The following is a 22188-nucleotide window of genomic DNA, read 5'->3' on the forward strand; positions in this document are numbered from 1 at the left end:
GGTTCTCGAAGAGTGAGCACTGATGAAACTAGTGCTCCCGTTTCCATCCTCCAAGTCTTCCTGGTGCCTGACAGTGGTAACACCTGCAAACTTGTGGGGCTGGATTTTTATTGGTCAATTTCCCTCCCCTAGGTAATGACCTCTAACTTCATTTATTACAATTCTCTTGAAGACCAGCCAAAAGAAGGAGGCCTGTGAACAGCAAAACTGTGTCCAGGAGAGCTTTTATTTGTACGGAACGGTTTTAAAAATACAGAATAAAATAGCTTTGTCTCTACTATTATTCACAACATCTGGTCCAAATATTATTACATATTTTTAAAATACTTAAACGTTTAATGAAGCCATGTTAGAAAAACAATATGAAAATTCTTTTTAAAAACTCCATAAAAGAATTACACATCTCAAAAAACAAACCCATCCCAAATACCCTCGGTATGCAAAACAAAAAACAAAACAAAAAAAACCCACAAAACAACAAAAACAAAACAAAACTAAATCAAAATCCCAGAAAGGCATATAGCCAAAGTCAGCCACAAAAACACAAGGAAAACATAGGCATCCCTACTGTTTTAAGAACAGTCAGAAATTTATTAGTGTGTCAAACAAAGGTCACAAGCGAACAAAAAAATGTATTAATTGGAACTGTCAGTAAGATGGCAACACTGGTAAGGATACCCTAAGTGCCTGAAAACACACACAGCAATTCTAAGGATGCTGGATGGCGCTGATGTTGAGGGGTGAAGAGGCACAGTCAGGCACAACCTAAAAGGGCAGGAATGTTTGTGAGGCTGCTGAAAAAGGATCCCCAGTGCTAACATGCTTTATGGGGTCATGGGCGGAAGCTGAACGCTGGCAAAACCGGGCGGCCTTCCTGTACTACTCTGGTTGTGACTAAGGATGGGGTGGAGGGTAGGAGATGTCCTATTCTCTGTGTCCAAAGCGTAAGGACAGAGGGCACAACCTACATGTGAAACCCAAGGTTCTTCTCTAAAACCAACAGGCCATTCCCCCGGAGAAGCAAGCTCTGTGGATGTTAGGAACATGTGCTATACACCACCACCACCAACAGGGGTCATAGCTGGCTGTGCACACCGGGCATCTGGCAATAGCTGGGAAAGCAAGCCCGGTGCGGCCACAGCTGCCTGCAGCCGTGTGTACACCCAGCACAGCAGCCTACAGGACACAGAAAGGTTCTGGAATGAAGCCACCACCATTGCTCCTTATTCATCTTCCATCTGGCCTGGCCACCTGTGTGGCATAAACATTACTGAAGATTACACTTGCCAACTTGACGTCTAAGTTGCTAGGACCAATATTTCAGCAGGGACACGAGTTAAAGACATAACAACTTAGCTCTTGGTAATAAAATAGACGTATGGGTAAATAAAGTATACACACATACTAGAGATTCATCAATGGAGAAATTCTATCATCACATGACATTGTCATGAAAATTATATCATTCCCCCCCTGGAAAACTGTGACTATAATCCTGGGCAGAAATGTTATTTTACTATATGGAAATACTGCAATATTCATGCATAAACCAAGTCGTCATCGTGAAAGTCAGTATTCTATAGTATAAAGCGAATCCTGGGTGTGAATTTGTCACCATGAAAAAGGGAAACCTTCGGGGCCTACCCACGATGCTTCACTCTAGCTGGCTTGTTAAAACCTCTTGCCTTGATCGATCACAGAAACCTTGCTGCAAGATGACATTTGAAACCCTCTTAAGAAAGACTCAATATAAATTTTATACCAGTGATTGTTCAGTTGAACTCCCTAGTGAGAATGAAAACTATTTACAAAGACTGGAGCCACTTCCCATTATTCTGTGAATCATGTTAGACAAATATTTACCAAAACCAGCGGTGGGGTCTCCTCCGCCCTCCCACCGTGACCATGGCTGCATCTCCTGCTCAAATAAACAGTTTCTACGGCAGGAGCGCCAACTCAAGTGCTTTCATTCGGGGGCCTGGCAGGTGACCTGTGAAGATGGTGGGTAGGTGGTTACTGTGGAAATTGGAGACTGAATGCCCTGCCCAAGGACATTCCAATTCAATATATTTTGGAACACTCTATTGGCCAAACAAAGCATGGCCGGTATGTGAACCAGAGAAGCAGACCAGCACAGGAAGGGTAGTGTTACAGGCACAGATCACGCATGTCCTCCGCTCCCCTCAAACCTCCCCTTTAGGGGTCTGCTGAAACCCAAGAAACACATGGCTATTTTTTTTTTTTTTTTTCCAGTTATAGACTTTCCTTCTCCAGAATATTCACTAGAATTAGGGGCCACTTCCTAAAATGGCTTGTGTGTGTTGCACGTGCATGACTTATTATTTATTATAAGACTCCAATCTCTCAAGCAAAGGTAAGTTTCACAGGCTGTGCAGAAAGTACCAGACTCAATGATGGTATCTAGTCAGGCTGCCTTCTTCCCTCCCTTCCTTCTGTCCTCTCCCCTTCTTGGACAGAGAATCAAATGTTTGCCCTGATGGATCAATCAACCAGAGGGGTGAAACCTGCTTCCTAATAGTAGGGGAGGATGCAGGGCTTCCCTTCACATTAACATATCCCCTCAGGCCAGCAGCTTGGAAATCTCCCAATAAAACCCGGTCTAAAGAGCATGGGTTTCTGAATGTCTGAAGCATGTAACCAAGTTACCCAATGGGAGGCAAGATGCCCGTTAAGCTGAGTTGAAGAAAACTTGTCTCTGAGTTACTAGGGGTGGGGGGACTTTTACTTGGCTATTTGGCCCTTCTGCTCACCTAGAGAGCTAGAAGACAACAAATTTCTGGGAAGTTTAACAGTTTTCCCCATTTTTCAGAGCAGAGAAATTGGAGATATAAAGCAGACTACAGATAGTAAGAACTGAGACCAACTCAATACAAGAGGGCTGTCGGCCTCAAGGGCTTACCACGTTTGAAGGATGAAAAACGGTTAACCAATGTGCTTCTATGTTTACTTTGTGTCAAATACACATCTTAAAAAAAAAAAAAACAGTACAAAATTAAATGTAATTTAGAATCTATGTTCTTTACTTAACCTGCAATAAGATCTTGGCCAAACAACACAGTGCCACTGAGGTGTTCTTGCGTAATAAACCTCAAAGCTCAAAATTACCAGGACGTGGAGCAGGGGGCGGGGGGGAGTCTGTAGTGATACAAAGGCATCTGAAGGTGGTAAGGCCAAGCCAGCCTCAGATGGCAAGAAGTTCACCATGTCAACGCAAGGGTGACGAGGGCCAGACCCATGTTCTTGGCGCCAGGCAGGAATGCCCATTGCCATCTGAAGCTCAACCAGGTCAGTGACCACTTAAGTCGTACAGCTCCGTGAAGTGAGATCATTACTTTATGTCTCAGGCTTTTCCTCAACCGAAAACTTCCAATCAAATTAATCAGAAGTCTTCATTCTCGCTCCCCCCAGAAAGAATTTAGTGTTATTAATAAGAATTCTTCTTAACAGAAAGAGCCAGCCAGCCACTTTTTTTACCGCCTTCTGCAATAACTTAAAACATGAAAGGCAGCATTTGGCCAGGGAATGTAACCTTCCCCTCTGCCAAATACAGTGGACGTGCAACGTGGCAACCCACAGAAATATGCCTTAAGTCATGACCGCCAGGAATGACTGCCAACAGAAGAGCTTTCACTGGAGTAGGGAATCTACCAGATGACACACCATTCAATATGGCGGCTCTGTTTGATACCTGCCCCAGCTTCCCTTCTTCACAAAACAAATTCACGTATACCTTGACCCACGTTTTCTGGGCTCTGGTCCAGTAGTCAGTTTTGATAAATAGATTAGGCATTACAGTATTTACACTTTCATGGTATCAAGCAATACAAAACACAACCACAATAATGGTTACTGGCTTTCAAAAGCCATTACAACAAGCTTCCCTGATGGTGTCCACAGCTTTACAAATGCTGGTTCTTTTCTTAAAAGGGGTAGGGTTGGGGGACAAGTAATAGGGATGCAGGGTAAGAGGGTCACATGGAAAAACACTGATTTCAAAAATCTGCTATAGTCAATGACATTAAATAGGAATAAAATCTTGTAACTATAGGCGCGCGCAACGATAACTAACATCCACATGACAGCAGAGCCAAGACTCCCGCGAACATCTGACTGGTGCATTTGTGCGGCACACTATACCTGTCACACCAGCCAGTGGTGATAAATGCCAGACAGGGTATCTCAGCTACTAGTAAAGAACAGGCCAACAGGGAGTGTGCTGGTCCAGCCTGGGGCAGGGTGGCAGGAAGAAAGAACAGATGACAATCAGATAGTACTTAAAGGTACTTTCCCTTCCTCTCCAATCCTCCGGATAGACTGCCATTCTAATAATAACACAAGCCTTCCCTGTGTACAGACTGTGGCAAAGGGTGGCCACGTCACTGTTTCCAGTGGGGTGAGTATCCTCCCCCTACAGGAGTATCGGGAAATAGAGTCACAACTGACCAGTCAGCTGTGACAGTGCAAGCACACCTGCTCCTCGGCCACAAGAGGTGTCTGCAGGCACAGGCTGGGGTGAAGACTTGCAAAAATCAAATAAAAAGGAAATAGGTCCAAGTGTGTTCAGGACAGAGAGCCACCGGACCCTGGGGACGGCTGCAGGAAAGCGAGTGCTCAGTGCAGCACAGGCCCTAAACTCGACGCCACCCTCCTTAGGAAGGGGACTGAAAAGGAATCACCACGGATCTCCAACATCCCCTAGCACAGGAGAACTGGGACGTCAAGTTCAGTGACCAAGTGACTATGGCCAGCCATGGACGCTCTCAAAAGGCAATGGGTCAAGGGCTTAATTTAAATAAGGACATAGGCGAGACACCATATTAGACACGATCACCACCTACAACAGAAAAGCTATTTGTAATCAGTCTTAGCTCCAGGTGCAGAATGTAAATGCAGATATACAAACATATTATTTTACTGTTTGTTGCTCAGCAAGAACTATAGAGATGTGCCTCACTGCGGCTGGCCACCGAGCACTCCAAGGCTATACTGTGGCCTGCGAGTCTTCATCTGAATTCCGGCTGTTCCCACTCTTCCTGAGGCCTTTCCACGTGTAGCCCACAAAGGTCGGGCTGATGGGCAAGTAACTGAAGCATCGGTATTTTTTAATAATGTTCATGCCAAATGGCAAATCGTAGGACTCCATGCCTTCGAGCGACTTGTTCCCTTTGCCTATGCCCTTCTTCCATTTCCTGATCCCTCTTTCCTCTGGAGTACCTGTCATGCACACACACAAACCAAACAGAATAACAGAATGTGCAGTTTACCAGCTGACAAAGAACAAGACTCTCCGACATGTTCTTCCACAGTCAGACCTGCCTGGTGACAGCGAAGAAAACCCAAGGAGTTGATGGCACTCAGCTGCCCAACTGTCCCAACCAGAAATCTAGGAACCACTAGCCTGCCTTGTTCCACACTTTAACGGCCTCCTGGTGGCTTTCCTCCTCTGTGTCCTTCCATGGGACCCATATTCTGTACTTTCACTGTTGAGGGCTGGCCTAGGCCAGGTCATTCCTTTCCTGGGGCATCGTGTCAGCCTCCTAACTGGTTGTCCAGTCTGTCCACCTTATCCCCACCCCGCAAATTTTTAACACTGTGCAAAAAATATGCAAATCTGACCTTGCAAAATGCAGCCAAGTCTTTGCTACACCACACAACGCCTTCATCATAGGCCATGCACACTGAGGGTGTTACACTGCTTTGGGGTGTGTGTGTGTGTGTGTGTGTGTGTACACCTGGGTACCCTCCACTTGTTCTGCTCGTGTGTGTGTGTGTGTGTGTGCATACATACTTGGGTACCCCCTCCACTTGTTCTGCTCCTGTGTGTGTGTGTACCCTCCCCTTGTTCTGCTCGTGTGTGTGTGTGTGTGTGTACACACTTGGGTACCCCCACCACTTGTTCTGCTCCTGTGTGTGCGTGTGTGTGTGTGTGTGTGTACACTTGGGTACCCTCCACTTGTTCTGCTCCTCTGTGTGTGTGTGTGTGTGTGTGTGTGTGTGTGTACCCTCCACTTGTTCTGCTCCTGTGAGGGTGGCCTTCCACTGGACTCAGACTCCTGACTACTTGGCACCATGACAGGGGGGTCGGGCAGGAATGCTGGGCACACAAGAGTTGGCAACTCCTAGGCTTCCTCTCACAGCCCCTCCCAGTCAGAGAGGTGTGCTGGATCTGACCTGGCTACACGGGTGCTATGGATTGCATGGTGTCACCCCAAAACATGTCCTGAAGTCCTGGCCTCTGTACTTGTGATGTGATTCTGTTTGGAAACAGAATTTTTCTCTGGTTATGTTAATGCGATTGTGCCAGAGCTGAGTGGTCCTAAACCTAATCACTTCTGTGCTATAAAAAGGGCAGAACAGACACAGAGGCACACACAGGGGAAGACGGAGGGCATGCGAGGGCCTGTCTACAGGCAAAGGAATGCCAAGGACTGCTGGCAGACCCCAGAAACTAGGAGAGGGACCACAGAAGGAACGGACACGGCCAAGACCCTGATTTGAGAAATTAAATGTTTATTCTTTAAAGCCACCGACTGTGGCATCTCTGTGACTGCAGCACCAGGAATCTAAGAGTCCAGCACACCTGACAATATACGTCTGTGCCTGAGCCCAGTGATGAACTAGGTTTTGTGGTGGTGTTTAGGGCACACGTTACTTTCTTGCATCTAAGCTATGTTCACCCATTGGTGTCTGCGTAATAAAAGCTGACTTTTTACTTTCCATCTGTCAGACTCCTGAGCCTCCTTCTCAATTAGTTCCGGCTTAGAAGAGAAAGGGGGCATTGCTTAGGGACTCTTAAATCTAACACCTTCCACCTATTCACACATGTGACATCTTCCATCTGAAGTGTTCACCCCAGCTTGCCCCAGCAAGCTCTTGTCTGAAAGTTTTGCGGGTGAGTTGTTTCAAGGGGAAAATCTCAATCAAACCTTCAAGCCTAAGATTAAGCTTCACCTTTCTTGGGGGAACTGCTCCCACCCTGAGGGCACGTCATCTACTAGCATCTTATAAGGTACTTCACAGCCTCCTCTACAGACTGGGGAGGCCTGAAGGCAGGCCCACATCTCCTTGGTCCACCACTCAGTGCCGGGCACAGAATGCAAGCAGCCAAGAAACAGGGTCCTGAGCTGCCTTTGTCTACCACCCTCCAATGCCTTTTAGTCTTGAGGTTGCCTGGGGGCCTGCCTCAGGAATGACTCACTCAGAGGGTAGACTCCCCAAGGGGCGGAATGCCTCAGGGTGTTAGAGAAGCGATAAGAGTGTTGAACAAGCAGAGGAAAGTAAAATGGCCAGGCTCAGGGCTCAGGTCCTGCAGGCCAGCAGGCCCCCCTGCAGTGCGTGTGAGGCATCCCAACGCCTCTTCACCCTGCACGAGAAATTTACTTGTTTTAACAAGAACTTGGCAAAGAGGAAAAACATACCAACTTATTAGCAAAAAAAAAAAAAAAATTTCATAAAGCGGTTGGGAGTATAATCTCAACCCCTTTAGAAGACAGTTTTAGTCGGTGGATGATTTAATTGATTTACTCCTCCTGTTCTACACTTTCATTTGGCTAAACAGTAACTCACATTATGTAATAAGCATGTTTGGTATCTGCCACATACCTGGGATGGTGTTATCCAAAATAAAAGCCACGCAGCCTCCTACAAACATAGCGGTTGTGAGAAGAACATTCAACACTTGATCAATCCCTGTTATCCCTAGAAATGGAAAACAGTGGTACAGGGTCACTGCACAGCAGCCGGGGGTGCCCACCCCGCCAGTCACTGCCCGCAGCATAAGCTTCCCAGTTCTGTGCGTGTAGATAAGCTACTGCCGTAAATGTCTGAAGCCACGCTGATGACTTGCAACACGATTGAAAGATGTCTCTGTAAGGAAAAGTCCTAACAACAGTGGACACAAGATAAACCTAATAGGGTGAAATTCCCCCTATAATGAATGAACTTTGAAGTCATTAGGGGTGTTGTTCACATACTAAAATAATCCAAAGTAAAAGATGGCTGTTGTAAGGCTAAGAGAAAACCATAAAGTGAATAATGAAATAACAAAAAATATTTTGTTTGACAGTTTATAAAGAAAATGTTCTACATTCTACTGTGGTGAGTAGCGTCTGACTTCTTAAAAGCCTGTGAGCAGCCATCTAGGATATTCTACTGGTCTCACCCCTTCAGGAGCAAGGAAGAATGAAGAAACCTAAAGGTACAAGAGAACGATTAGTCCAAAGGACTAATGGACCACATCTACCATGGCCTCCACCAGACTGAATCCAGTACAACTAGATGGTGCTCGGTTACCACTACCAACTGCTCTGACGGGGATCACAATAGAGGGTCCTGGACAGAGCTGGAGAAAAAAGTAGAAAAAAATTTTAACTCAGAAAGACAGACCAGACTTGCTGACCTGACAGAGACTGGAGAAACTTAGAGTACGGCCCCCGTACACCCTATCACAGCTCAGTAATGAAGTCACTCCTCAGGTTCACCCTTCAGCCAAAGATTGGACATGCCCCCAAAACAAAACTAAAGGGACACACCAGACCAGGGGGCAAGGACTAGAAGGCAGGGAGGGACAGGAAAGCTGGTAATGGGAAACCTAAGGTCAAGAAGGGGGAATGCTGACATGTTGTGGGGTTGTTAGCCAATGTCGTAAAACAATATGTGTACTAACTTTTTAAAGAGAAACTAGTTTGTTCTGTAAACCTTCATCTAAAGTACAATAAAAAAAAAAAAAAATTTCACAAGTTTAAAAAAAATTCATTTGTGGTATCTGCATCAATCAAAGCTTTTCATTATTCTGGGTTAGTATTTTTTAGCTACTTTTAATTAGGAGAAAATGGATTTATAAAGACTTCCCCATATGAATGTGATATAATAAAATTTAAAAAGCAGCAAGTAAAAAAAAAAAAGGCAAGACTGTCCTTGTTATTGGGAAATTTGCGCACTTTCTATGTTTAAAACGTAATGATCCCCCATTCTGCACGTGCTCAACATGCAGTAGCTACTATTCCGTAGGACGGTTCTTCCTTGTTCATTCTCCACGACACTGGGGAACTAAAACTAATGAAAAAGCTAAACAGGCTAATCTGGATTGCTCTTAGCTGTACTCCCAATAGAAAAACATGAATTTCAAGAAATTACACATTTAAATACAGCATCACTTTGAGAAACCCAAAGGTTTTCAAAGAGGCATTTTCCCAAAGAGATTAAAAAAAAAAAAAAAAAACACCCCAGCGCCGTCGAGTCGATTCCGACTCGCAGAGATCCTCTAGGACAGAGTAGAACTGCCCCATAGAGTTTCCAAGGAGCGCCTGGCAGATTAGTACTGCCGACCTTTTGGTTAGCGGCCGTAGCACTTAACCACTACGCCACCAGAGTTTCCCCCAAAGAGATGGTCCTGGTAAAAAGTGGCCGTAACATCCACCTCAGCTCCACACACCTGCCAGTTGCGTGGACGCGAACAGGGCTTGTAGATAAAACTGCGGTAAAGTGACACGTACAAGAAATACCCGGGACAGGGTTTGTCAAGACAATTTCTGAAGCTTCGTGTCCTCTTCAACTAGTGCAGAGTTCTTTGTGAATCAGTGACTATGGCTCCAGCTCCCCTTAGGATTTGAGGCCTGTTTTCCATACCTGTGACGAGAGGGTTCTGTCTGAGGTAACTTGGAAGGACTAGTCCAAAGAAGATTGAAAATCCAAGCACAAAGAGGTTCCGAGAAGAATTTAAATCGATGAACTGCAGGTTAGAGAGCCCGACAGCTGTGATCATCCCTGGAGAGAAAAACACGAGACCACAAAGCTCCTCTGAGCTGACTACTGCCTGCCGCCGAGTCCTCCTGGCTGTGGAAGGCAGACTCCCGACAGTGTCCTTTCTCGTCCCCTCAGGAACAAGCTGGGGACCAGTGCAGTGACAGAGGGGAGGGGTAGGCGTGGTGGGAATGTAACTACCCTAGGTCTCTGTTCCAAGTGGTCTTTGGCCCGTGCACTATTTGGGTTTACACAGGGGCAAAAAGACCATACCAAGTTTTTTTAGATCAGGCAGAAAACAAGGACATTGATTCCCCTTAAAACCTCTACACAAACTTTTCGATTGAGCTGAGAAGCCCACCCTAAAATGTGATGTATGCCCCTGATTTCTACAACTGATTGACAAAGAGATCAAATCTAGAGTCACATCGTAAAAAAACGGCCAGCTTTCAATGGCCCACTCAGAGGGAGAGATTATTCTCATTGTTGGTTCTACTTTGACCATAAATTCAACTTAAGAGGGTAATGTAGGTTTTAGTTTTAGAAAGCATATTCTTTTCTATTTTAGAATAGAAATGTCTTGTTGCTTTCGATCTTAAAAATTGTTGGTTGTTAGTCGCCACTGAGCCCATTCTGACCACCCCATGTGCAGAGCAGAACTGTGTTCCACAGGCTGTGACTGTTTGGAAGCAGATTGCCAGGCCTGTCTCTGAGGTGGGTTTGAACCACCAATATTTCAGCTAGGAGTCAAGCACTTAGCCATTAATGCCACCCAGGGACTCCCTTATTAGAAATTAAAAAAAAAAGAAAAAAAAAAAACGGTTGCCATCGAGTCTGTTCTGACTCACAGCAACCCTATAGGGCAAAGTAGAACTATCCCATAGGGTTTCCAAGGCTGTAACCTTTACGGAAGCAGACTGCCACATCTTTCTCCCACAGAGGGGCTGGGGGTTCGAACTGCTGACCTTTTGGTTAGCAGCCAAGCGCTTAACCACTGTGCCACCAGGGGTCCTTCGATTAAAAATTTCCAAATGTAAAAGAAAGAAAAGGAGCCTGGAGAGGGAAGCCTGGTATCAAGGAAATAAAGTTTTACCAAAGAGGGTGCAGAAGAGGGCGCCAAGCACAGGGTCAGGAAGGGACGCGAAGAGGGCACTGAACTTTCCCACCATGCCCAGGGCCAGCATCAGGGCCGCCCCGTACTGGATCACCCGGCGACTGCCAACCTGGAAGACACAAGCAGAGGGCAGAGAAGGTGTTCACTGGGGGTCTTCCAGCAACGGGAACTTCCACACTGGCCCCCACGGCACTACACAGAGGAGCCGGCTCCCAGGGAGGGTGACCGTCCTCAGACAAAAGCTGTTGTTGGCAGCCGCTAAGTTGGGTAAGTCCATGCAGAACGGGATCAGACCATTGTGATCTGCAGGGTTTTCACTGGCTGATTTTCAGAAGCAGATCACCAGACCTTTCTTCCTAGTCCATTTTAGTCTGGAAGCTCTGCTGAAACCTGTTCAGTGTCATAGCAACACGCGAGCCTCCGCTGACAGGTGGTGGCTGTGCACGAGGGGCATTGCCCAGGAATGGAATTTGGGTCTCCCACACGAACGGTAAGAATCCTACCAGTGAGCCACCAAAATCTAATTATTCTTAACATTTTTAGTTAGCAGGGATCAGTCTTACTTTATAATGAGAGTCAATCTCAACACATAATTACCATAAATCACTATGACGATACCCAGAGTAAAAAGATTCTGCCCATCTTTCTTCATTCCCCTCCCTTCTTTCTCCTCTGAAGCTGCCTCTCTGCTCACTTTGGTCGTGGCCCCAGAGCTTGGCCTTTGTGTCCCCATGCCCTGGGCAGTGCCACCCAGGCCTCCCAGATGGACCTGCTCCTGTATTCAGGTTTCCAGAGGCCTCACACCTCGGCCGGGAAAGCCTCTGGCATCTCTATTGCAGAATGCAAAAGCTACACTTTTCTCATCGTTCACAAGGGAACCCATCCAAAGCACTTCAGCCTCAGCCCCACCTTCCCCTTCCCCGCACCCTAAGTCAATGCTCCAAGATGGCCGGGGAACCTCCTCTCCTAAGTTTAAGTCTTCATGGTCTCTTGCCCATGAGAGGAGGCCAAGAGTAGGGGCCAGAGTGCAGAATTCATGAGTCGGCTCCTGGTTCATGTCTGCTCCACTTCTAGCTGTGTGACCAGGGCAAGTTGCCAAGGCTCTCTGGGCTTCAGGAGGCTCATCTCTAAAATGGATTAACTGCATGGTTTTGCTTTGAAGATTAAATGAGACGATGTGTGTACAATTATTTGAACAGCCTGGCAAACACTACGCTACCTGATAGCCTCCCACGTGGGCTTGCAGCTTCTGGCCTCTCCTCCACACACCTGTCCTGGACAGGCATCTTCCCATCAGTCCTATGGCTCTGGCCACAGATCGGGGAACCCCCAGTCTTCAGAGACTTTTCTGCTCTAAGTTCCACTTCCCTACGTCAAGGCAGCTGTGTACATGGGCTTGATGGTAGCCTTTCTCTCATCTAGCCAGGCTTGGGTGTCAGGGTGATGCAGCACCGATTCCAGGGTTGACACCCCAGGGCTGATACTGTACCCTTGAATAGATGCAGCCTTTGCCACCGGGAAGCAGCTCCAATGGGACTCAGAAGGAAGAACAATTAGCTCATTAAGGGTGCTGGCAGGCTGCCTTTTCAGAATAAGTCAGCACCATTCACATTTTAATAAAGATAATTGTTTCCCAAACCACCTGGGTCACATTTTAGATGGAAACCTGAAGGAGCAACACTTACTGCTCCCTCTGGTGGCCCTGGTTAAGTTACTTGGTGAAGTGTTTTAAAGGAGGGCAGAAAGGGACTGGGCTTGTTAAAGGTTTTTCCCCAAGAGCCTCTCCACCTACAATTTTTGTTGTTAGCTGCCATCGACTTGGCCCCCAACTCCTGGTGACATCACGCACAGCTAAACTCAATGTGTTGCCCTGTCCTGCACCGTCCCCATGATTGGTTGCAGATCGGACCACTGTGATCCACAGGGCTTTCACTGGCTGATTTTTTTGTGTGTGAAAGTGTACACACCAAAAAGGGTTCCCACTCAACAACTTCTACATATAACTAACGTTCAAGGACACCAGTTACATCTTTTTCCCCTCTTATTATTATCGACGGCAATGGTTAACAGGGTGGATTATTGCACAGAGTCTATTTGTATGTTTTTACAAAAGTAGAATAACCACAACAACAACACTAATCTACGGTGGCTGATGTGGTCAGTGCCCCATCCGGATTTCCTGGGATCTCATCATCACTTTTCTGTTTTAATTTTGTTGTTGTTGAGGACACACACAGCAAACATATACCAATTCCACGGTTTCTACATGTACAGTTCAGTGCAAGAATTCTCACCCTCCTTTTCCGAGTTGTTCCTCCCCCATTAACATAAACTCACTGCCCCCTAAGGTTCCTATCTAATCTTTCCAGTTGCCGTTGTCACTTTGATTTCATATAGATAGTTCTTCAAAGGGCATAAATGCTTAAAACAGACATTTTTACTAGTTCAGACAAACTACTGCTTGGTTTTCAGAAGACTCCAGGGGATATTTTTGGTTTAAGTTTTAAAAGTATCTCAGGGCAATATTTTCAGGGGTTCATTCAGCCTCCATGGCTTCAGAAAGTCTGAAGTCGCTGAGAACATGACATTCTGTTCTACATTTTCCCCCTTTTGACCAGGATTCTTCTACAGAATCTTTGATCAAAATGTTCAGTAATGGTAGCTGGGCACCATTCAGTTCTTCTGGTTTCGTGGCAGAGGAGGCAGTGAGCCAGATTCCCTGTCTTCCTCCTATCCCTGGCTCTCCTTCTTCCTCTCCTCTCCGGGCAAACAGAGAGCAATTCTCACGTCTTGGATGCCGCTTTCGTTGGCTGATTTTTGGGAGCTGACCATCAGGCCTTTGTCCCTGGTCTGCCTTAGTCCAGAAGCTCCGCTAAAGCCTGTTTAGCATCACAGCAACATGTAAGTTATCACCAACCGGACAGTAAGCTGGGGGCACATAAGGGGCGCTGGCTGGGAACCAAACCCGAGTCTCCTGCATGAAGGTGGAGCTCTACCACTGAACCGCCAAGGCCTACGACAACATTTGAACTAGTACATATGACTTGGGATTAGTTCCAGGGAGTGGCCCTGCCAATTCCTGGGAAACCAACCAACAAGGCAGGCAAGCAGTGCATGAGTGGGCCGCCCACAGGGATCCACAGTCGAGACGAGCCAAACTTGGCATCTGGTCTCTTTTCATCTGGTTATAGAACCTGGAAGTCCGCGGATTTACTTTCAGAACGTCTTTGACTCATACAGCCACAAAGGTGGGGAACCAAGTAAAACATGATGTATTGTGCAATGTACAACGCCGGTACGCCGAGCTGTATTCCTCAGCGTTCTAGCCCACGGTACCACGTGGCCTAAGGCAACTGGGCTATAAAGTTTATTTGCTAGTAATATATTTGACGAGGCTTGGGAGCAGGCTCCTTCTATGGAAGCTGGATTTGGGGGTGGGGCAGTCCCAGGTCTGTGTGTCTGAGGTTGGGGTGGGGTGGGGAGGAGAGGCTGGTGGGTAGGACTCTGACCCCAGGCGCCTGCTTCAGACTGAGTGATTCACTTTGACTTGTTTTATCCACTAGACTCCCACAACAGATTTCATTTGAAAGAGGGATTCTAATGCTAAGAATTAAAAACCATGTTAACTCTTTAATGTAGGACTGACTGTTTTCTGCAGAGGATAGAATCACCTCTTATCTAGAACCAGTGGCATCTCCTAACAGGTCTCTCTTTCTCCCTCCCCTGCCTTTCCCCATGGTCCACTCCTGTCACAGCAGTCAAAATGATCCTTAAAAAAAAAATCAGATCACTTCCCAGACACTGGTTCCACTCAGCCCCTCTGGTGGCCCGCAGGCCGTGTGACCTGTCCTCAGTCCCCTCGTAGGCCTCGTCTGCTCTGCCTCACTCCTCGCGCTCTCTCTCTGCCCCCACCACACTGGCCTCCTTGTTGTCCTTCAATATGCCAGGCCCACTCCCGTGTCAGGGGTATGCCCTGGCTGCTCTTCCCTAGGGCTCCCTCCCTGGCCTCCTTCAGGCCTCTGCTCAATGTCCTCTCTTGACCAGACCTCCCTATGTGACCCTCACCACCCTCCTCTGTCAACCCCTGTCCCACTCTGTTTCCTTCATAGTATGCGTCACCATCTGACCCGCTGTATCTGTGCTGTTTGTCATCCCCTGCTAGAACGCAAGCTCCATGAAGATAAGGTTATTTTTCTTTTTTATTCACTAATTAAGCCAAGTACTTGCAAGAGCAGCCTGGCCTGACGGCGGTGGTTAATAAATTTCAGGGACAGGGAGCATTTGGGTACCTCCCTACCCAGGCCAGCCAAGGGAAAAGAGACCTCCCAATTTGGCATTCTAAAACCCCTCAGAGGAAAACAGGAGATGGGGAGAAGACCTCAGAATCAGAGACCCTTCCTTTTAGAACTCACAGTGGTCAGACCAATCAAGGCAGTGGACACCTAGAGGCCCAACCATGTAATTAGAAAAATAATTCTACCTTTGTAATTCCCAACACTCCAATGTTGGGACTGGATGAAGTCGAGCCATTCCCAGTACCAAATACGCCATCAAGAACACAGGAGAGGCCCTCCACAAAAATCCCCCTAAAATGTAAAGAAATAGGAGGAAAGAGAAACATTCACTCAGTGGAGCAAACACTGAAATATGCTGTAAATGCTTTAATCAAAACTGTGGCCCATGGGCCTACAGACTCAGCATCCCTGGGAGGAGAGAGAAATGCAGACTCTCAGGCCCCAGCCAGACCTGCTGAATCAGAACCTGCATTTTTACAGGACCCCCGCCCACCGCCACCGCCACCGCCAAGCTCATTCGACCTTGAGAAGCCCCTCTCTAAATCATACATTAGAGACAGGTGTTTTAAAATCATTCCAAATTAAAAGAAAGAATTTTAGCCAGAAAACGGAGCCATCTGTTGGGATCTAAGACAAACACGTGAGTCGGACACCACTTGGTAAGAATGGGTGGGTGGTGGTAAGACGAACACGGGTGTCTACTGAAATAAGACACATTGGTTTGATTCCTTCACTATTAAAGTCTACTTTCATCAGAGAGGAAATGTTTTATAGTTCCACAAACACGAACACTTTTAAAGACTCAATATATAAGCAACTTCATCAGATGCAATAGCTCCATTAGAGACAGATATAAAGTCTAGGGCCCAAACCCCCTAACAGAACCAGGGCAGCCCACGCTAAGAAGCCAGGCCCGTCAGATCTTATCCCACACAACCCGTTTTGGAGGTGCAGCAGCTGGTAGGGAGACTGGGGGTGATCTGGGCCACTTTCTCTGTAACTTCCATAGGGTCTAATTCACTCCCAGCATTCAGGAGCTAAAGACGAGGTGTGTTGGGAGTATAAACCCCACAGGTCATAAACCTCTTGATTCTGCAGAGTTTGTTCATCCCTGCTCTTCCTGCCATATCTGTATGAACTGCAACTGTGAACCGATTATACAGCACCCAACCCTAACAACAGCTGGGAAAACAGGACCAGAGAAAACCAAAGTGGGCATATCCACCACTTGCTGTCAAGTTGACTCTGACTCGTGGCAACCCCACACGTGTCAGAGTAGAACTGTGTTCCATAGGGTTTTCAATGGCTGATTTTTGGGGGAGTAGATAGCCAGGCCTTTCTTCCGAGGTGCCGCTGGGTGGACTCGCATCGCCAACATTTCAGTTAGGGGCTGAGCGTGTTAACTGTTTGCGCCACCCAGGGACTCCAAAGCGGGCATATCATGTCACAATAACAGAAAACTAAGGCAAGAACAATGGCTATATCTGGCATTTATGAGTTGAAGGTTTAAGTGGCCTCGCAGAGAGTTCCCTATTTAATTGTTATTGCAAGGAAAGAAGGGTAGGAATACCGCTCTGTTTTAAGTATGAGAAAAGTGAGACCAGAGTAAGAGAAGTGACTTGTCCCAAGACAAACAGCCACTATACTGCCCTGATGCTTTGTGGTTTTCATGCTGAAACTCATAGCGTCTTCTCCGAGATGATGTGAACCACAGAACAAAGCAATGCAGCCCTGCGCCAATGAGGAGCTCCTTCCTTCTGGAACGTACCTGTTGATGGCATGGATGGGAGGCGGCGGGGCACAGGACAGCCGCGCGCAGGCGTAGTAATCACCGATAGACTCGATGATGCTGGCGACGACCGCGCTGAGCATCCCGATGACGCCGGCGGCAGAGATGGTGGGCAGGCCCCACTGAACTGAGAAAGGGAAGCAACACCAGGTCCTCGTTACTTTTCTGAGAGAGGCAGGCAAGGGTTACCAAGACGTCAAGAAGGGTCATTCGCTGCGTCAGCCAGCTGGCTCCACAGAAGCTCGCGGAGACTATCTTTAAACCTCAGCCCTCAACGCACCAGGCGCCTGGGAATGGTTATTGAGGCAGATGAAGGGGCCGTAATGAGGGTTAATCTGCTGTGCCTACCGAACAAAAAGAGATTGCTTGGCAGCTGCTTCTCTACCTGCTCCAAAGTCACCCTGGGTGCCTACTAAGTTACAATTAAACATGGCTTGCTGCTGCGGTGGGACAGAAAATTGTGTGAGAGGGCTGATAGCCTTGCTCTGCATGGGATGGAAGCAAGTGAAAAATCATTTAAAAAAAAAAACAAAAAAAAAACCCAGCTACGTTTAAATCTCAACATTTAGCAAGGTGCCTAGATGCACGAGCCTTCTCTAATGTAACGCAGTACTTTTTTTAAGTATATGATATTATGGACAATGAAACAGTTTCATTTAAGAAAGCAAACAGAAGGTCTCTGGCCTTATTTTGATAATCCGGGTTTATGTGATTCTTCATTAAATTTTTTTTCCCTTTAAAAGTACATCCATTTTGGCATAGAAAGCCGAAAAACTCACTGAATAAAAACAGCAGGAGGAAATTTCACTGTTACAATGAGGAGAGAGAAGTACCTGTACCTTCTTTCTTTGAATTATTATTTACACGACACCACTAAGTATCAAACGTGGTGGCAAAGAGAAAGATGGATAAAACATACTCTCTCATGCAAGAGCCAACTTTAAATTAGGACATACTGAAATACCTAGTAAGAGTGTAATGGTTAAAGTTCAAATACAGGCAACCCAGGTTACGTCCCAAGAGAGCAGAGGTTATGAATTCAGGAATAGCTGAAGTCAGTGCCTGTGGCTGGAATCTCCAGGGAAGGGTTCGAGGAGGAAGTAGAAATGGAGCTGCCCCTTGAAGGACGAAGGATGGGGAGGGTCTGGAGAGGAGGAGCTAAGTAGAGAGGGAGTCCTGGGTGGCCACCGGCCTGGGGCAGGAGCAGATGGGCAGGGCCAGGGGCAGAGGGAAGGGTGCTATCAGCAGAAGGTGCCAGCTCCGCAGGGGGAGGCAGAGGCCCATGCAGGTGAGGTGGGAGGCAGGTTTAGGAAAGGCCTGATGAGCCCTGAGAGGGGCTTGGCCTTTGCCTCACAGGGAACAGGAAGCAACCACGGGTTTGGGAAGAGACAGATGACATTCAAAGTAAGATGTGCAGAGATGCCTGGTATGTGTCTGAAGGTAGAACTGTTCCTGCCAGGGGCTATTTTGCCAAGTGGGAGCAGTCTGAGGACGAGGAGGCAGCCCTCTGTCAGTGGTGCAGGCCCCCAGCAAGGGGTGAGCAGGCTCTGTGATCACCAGCAACGTGCTTATTCAACATCTTAACTCCAGGTTGATTTGAATGGCCCTTTCTAGTTCAGATGTCTTCCTTATCAAGCACCATTCTGTATTTTCTAAATAACCTTTTATATTGTTACCTTGTAGCACTGTGGTTACATTTTACTGAGTTGATTTTGTTTAAAAAACAAAAAACATTGCCGTCGAGTAGATTCGGACTCATAGTGACCCTACAGGACAGAGTAGAACTGCCCCCATAGAGTTTCCAAGGGGCGCCTGGTGGATTTATACTGCCGACCTTTTGGTTAGCAGCTGTAGCACTTAACCACTATGCCACCAGGGTTTCCTGATTTTGTTAAGGGTCCTTTTTATTCTGTTTTGCCACTTATTATTTTTCATAAATTGCCTTTTATTTTCTGTCTCCTTACTCACGTAGGAAACCCCGGTGGCGCAGTAGATAAGTGCTACAGCTGCTAACCAAAGGGTCCACAGTTCGAATCCACCAGGCGCTCCCTGGAAACTCTATGGGGCAGTTCTACTCTGTCCTTAGGGTCGCTATGAGTTGGAATTGACTCGACGGCACTGGGTTTGGTTTTTTTTTTTTTTTAACTCATGTAATTTTCTTATCTGTAGCTCTTAATTTTGATGTTTGAAATCTTTACCCCAAAGACTTCCACATTTTAAATTTATAATCTTAATATCTGACCCCTTTTCCAACACATTTTTCATTTTATTTTACTGTGCTTTAGGTGAAAATTTACAGAACAAATTAGTTTCTCATTCAAACATTTATACACAAATTGTTCCATGACATTGATTCCCATCCCCGCAATGTGTCAGCACTCTCCCCGCTCTCACCCTATCTTGCCTCTTCCAACACATATTTTTTTACTAAATCTTTTGGCTTCCAACCTTTTACCTTAAAACTGTTACTTCATCTCTCATTTTAATGTGAACTTTTAATTCATTTTTGTTCAATTACAGCAGGGTTTCTCAACCTCAGCACGACTGATCTCTTGCTCCAGCCATCTACATTGTCAAAAACCAACCAGGTAATTCTTAGCACACTACAGGCTAAGAACCACTGCTCTAGATATCTGAAAACCCGTCTCTGGATTAAGGCAAATCCATAGAGACTACACAAGCCCACACCCTTTTGGCTCTCAGGAGGCAGCGTTTTATCAAGTGGAGCTTTGGTGGTACCTCAGCTGGAGGCATTAAGCGTGTCCTGGCCTAAGGCTGCCGCCACCACATCCGCTAGCTATGCCTCCTCCCAGTCAGTCCCGTGAGGCCCCTGGGGGAAGTGTCTCTGGTCTCAGTCACATGAACAGTTGCTTCTCCTGACCACCCACCATGTCCCTATCTGTGCTCAGAGCCCCTGCTGCTAACTCTACAGGCTCAGAAGCCCAGCCTGCACATTTGCATGAGGCATCCTCCTACCTGCCCTCCTGCTGTGCCTCCCTCACTTCCTCCTTGATTTAGTTCTTGTCTCATTTTTTTTATGATGATAAAACACACACAACACAAAACTTGCTGTTTTAACCATTTTCAAGCGTGCAACCCCCTGGCATCAATTGCACTCATAATACTGTTCAGCCATCGCCTGACTTGTTTCCAGAACTGTTCCGCTACCTCAAACAGAATCCTCTCATTTTATCTCGAGTTACATGTTGATGAGCCACCTTAAATCCTTTTTTGGAAAAAAAGGACAGGGGTACATAAATTCGTACTTAGACCACACAATCAGATGAGAACGTTATTTTGGGAAGTCCGAACTTTTTTAAAGCTTTTAAGTGTGTCAGGACCAGGAGGAACAACTGCCAACATCCCCATCATTCAATACATTCAGTCATTCTCTGACCCCACCTTAACTTTCCTGCCTTTTCCCACTCTTCCTCCTCGTCATTATAAAACGTGAAAACATGACTGCTAAACTGGGGAATACACTGGCAGGACCTGACGGAACACAGGCTTCAGTTCTAACAACCCCAAACGCTGGGAACAAGGTCCCCAAGGTCCCCAAGAGAACAACCAAGCACTGGGTTCACGCGAGACACTTTGGGGTTGGGATCTAGAAAGTGACATATGTGAATCCAGGTGACACCTCACCTGGAGATCTTATTCCTCTCCCCCAAGAGTTACCCAACACTTATGTTATAACTTAAGCTCCATCTTCGGCCCATTTGTGAATATCATTTTACCTCTGACAGGTGTGGCCTAATAAAAGAAAGATTATGGCTGCCCATTAAAAGATTATATAAATTTCATCATGCCTGAGCAGTCTGGCTTGCTAATCTCCAGGTCCCTCCCACTTGAGCCTTTCACTTTGGTGGCTCGGGTACCATGCAGTTCTAGCCTTGCCTTTCTAAGCAGCTATCTGCAAATGCTGGCCACCAGTGGTCAACCTTGGCAAGAGATCCCTTGTCCAGGATTCCACCCTAGCGGAGCCGAAAGAGCTCCCTAGTTAGTCTGAGAGGGGGCTGGTGAGTGAGTCTGTGTTACTCCCTGCCCCGCAGGAAAGGGCGTCCCTTTTCTCCTGTCTCATCCTCTAATGACCAGGATGGTGAGACCTTCGGCCAACCTCCAAGCCCTCTGAGTTGGGCCCTCCTGGCCACGAGAATACTCACATGGGTACGGGACCTTGAACCATGGGGCTACCAGAAGCACGCCCTGCCTGGCATCCGTGCGAGCGTAGAAGCCGTACTTTGTGCTGTCGGGAGGGAAGACATCTGTCACCGTGAAGATGAAGCAGAGCAGCCAGGACACGAGGATGGCCAGGATTATCTGAGGTAGTCAAGGAGAAAAGCACAGTCAGGCCGACAGGGCTAGTGGTTATTGGCAAAACACACGCCTTCATGCGATCGGACCATCCCACAACCCACCACCATCAGTACCATGCAGAAAAAACCAGTGACGGAGTTGCTGCAAGCTGTTCCTTGAAGGGAATCACATCTAAAGAGAGCAGCTTCACTTCATGCAGTTTACACAGGTAAATTTACTTTAACCCTTTCAAAGCTTGGCTGGTAAAATAAGAGTAACAGACACCATGTCACCAAAGACACAGGGAGTCAAATCTCACTTAGTCCCTGGGACAACGTTCCCTTTCGTAGACACTGCTAAGGGGATGTGCTCCGCTTTCAGGATGGGAATCTTCCCGATTGTGAGCCCAGGACGGTTTGGCTGGTCATTAGTACACCTTGATGTCCCCACACAGATATGGTCCCTCTAAGAGGGCCTGCTTAAAACCCTCCCTTCATGTAACACTCCACATGTGAACCAAAGGCAATTCTTGTCAGCTGAAGAGCAGTCGACAACTCACAGGGAACATTTTGAAAAGCTGTAGCTTGTATGCTGTCCATCCTTTCTTGGATTTGTAGATTGGGAGAGGGAATTTAACATTTCTTGCATATTGAGAAAACAGTAATACCAGGAAAATTGTCCTGGGAAGAGAAAGAAAATAAATTAGGTTAAAGGGTGCATGTCTGTGTTTTAAAATAATACTGAAAGTTTCCATGGCAAAATTGTTCGTTGACTTAAAATGCCGCGTAGGGTCGCTATGAGTCGGAATCAACTCGACGGCAGTGGGTTTTAGTTCTCTTAACTGCTGTTTGGAAAATCATCTTTTAGAAATACCGTCTTGGGGAAAATGTTAGAACTCTTTTACCTAGCATTTCGTGACACCGAAATGAAAA

General features: G+C 46.7%; 1 protein-coding gene across 7 annotated transcripts in view; it reads right to left on the reverse strand.

The window, feature by feature from the left end:
- Positions 1-193: 193 nt before the first annotated feature.
- SLC23A2 (solute carrier family 23 member 2) overlaps positions 194-22188 on the reverse strand; it is a 143806-nt gene continuing 121811 nt past the window's right edge. For all 7 annotated transcript variants that reach the window (XM_049868805.1, XM_049868807.1, XM_049868808.1 and 4 more), the window contains 8 exons: positions 21816-21936; positions 21124-21280; positions 16940-17087; positions 15357-15462; positions 10856-10985; positions 9649-9786; positions 7624-7719; positions 194-5235 (listed from right to left, as the gene is read on the reverse strand). In XM_049868805.1, the coding sequence (XP_049724762.1) occupies positions 5003-5235; positions 7624-7719; positions 9649-9786; positions 10856-10985; positions 15357-15462; positions 16940-17087; positions 21124-21280; positions 21816-21936 (1129 nt within the window). In that variant the 3' untranslated portion in view covers positions 194-5002. The remainder of the gene's footprint in view (positions 5236-7623; positions 7720-9648; positions 9787-10855; positions 10986-15356; positions 15463-16939; positions 17088-21123; positions 21281-21815; positions 21937-22188) is intronic.

Source organism: Elephas maximus, chromosome 25 (genome assembly GCF_024166365.1).
Source record: "Elephas maximus indicus isolate mEleMax1 chromosome 25, mEleMax1 primary haplotype, whole genome shotgun sequence".
NCBI classification, from domain to species: Eukaryota; Metazoa; Chordata; class Mammalia; order Proboscidea; family Elephantidae; genus Elephas; species Elephas maximus.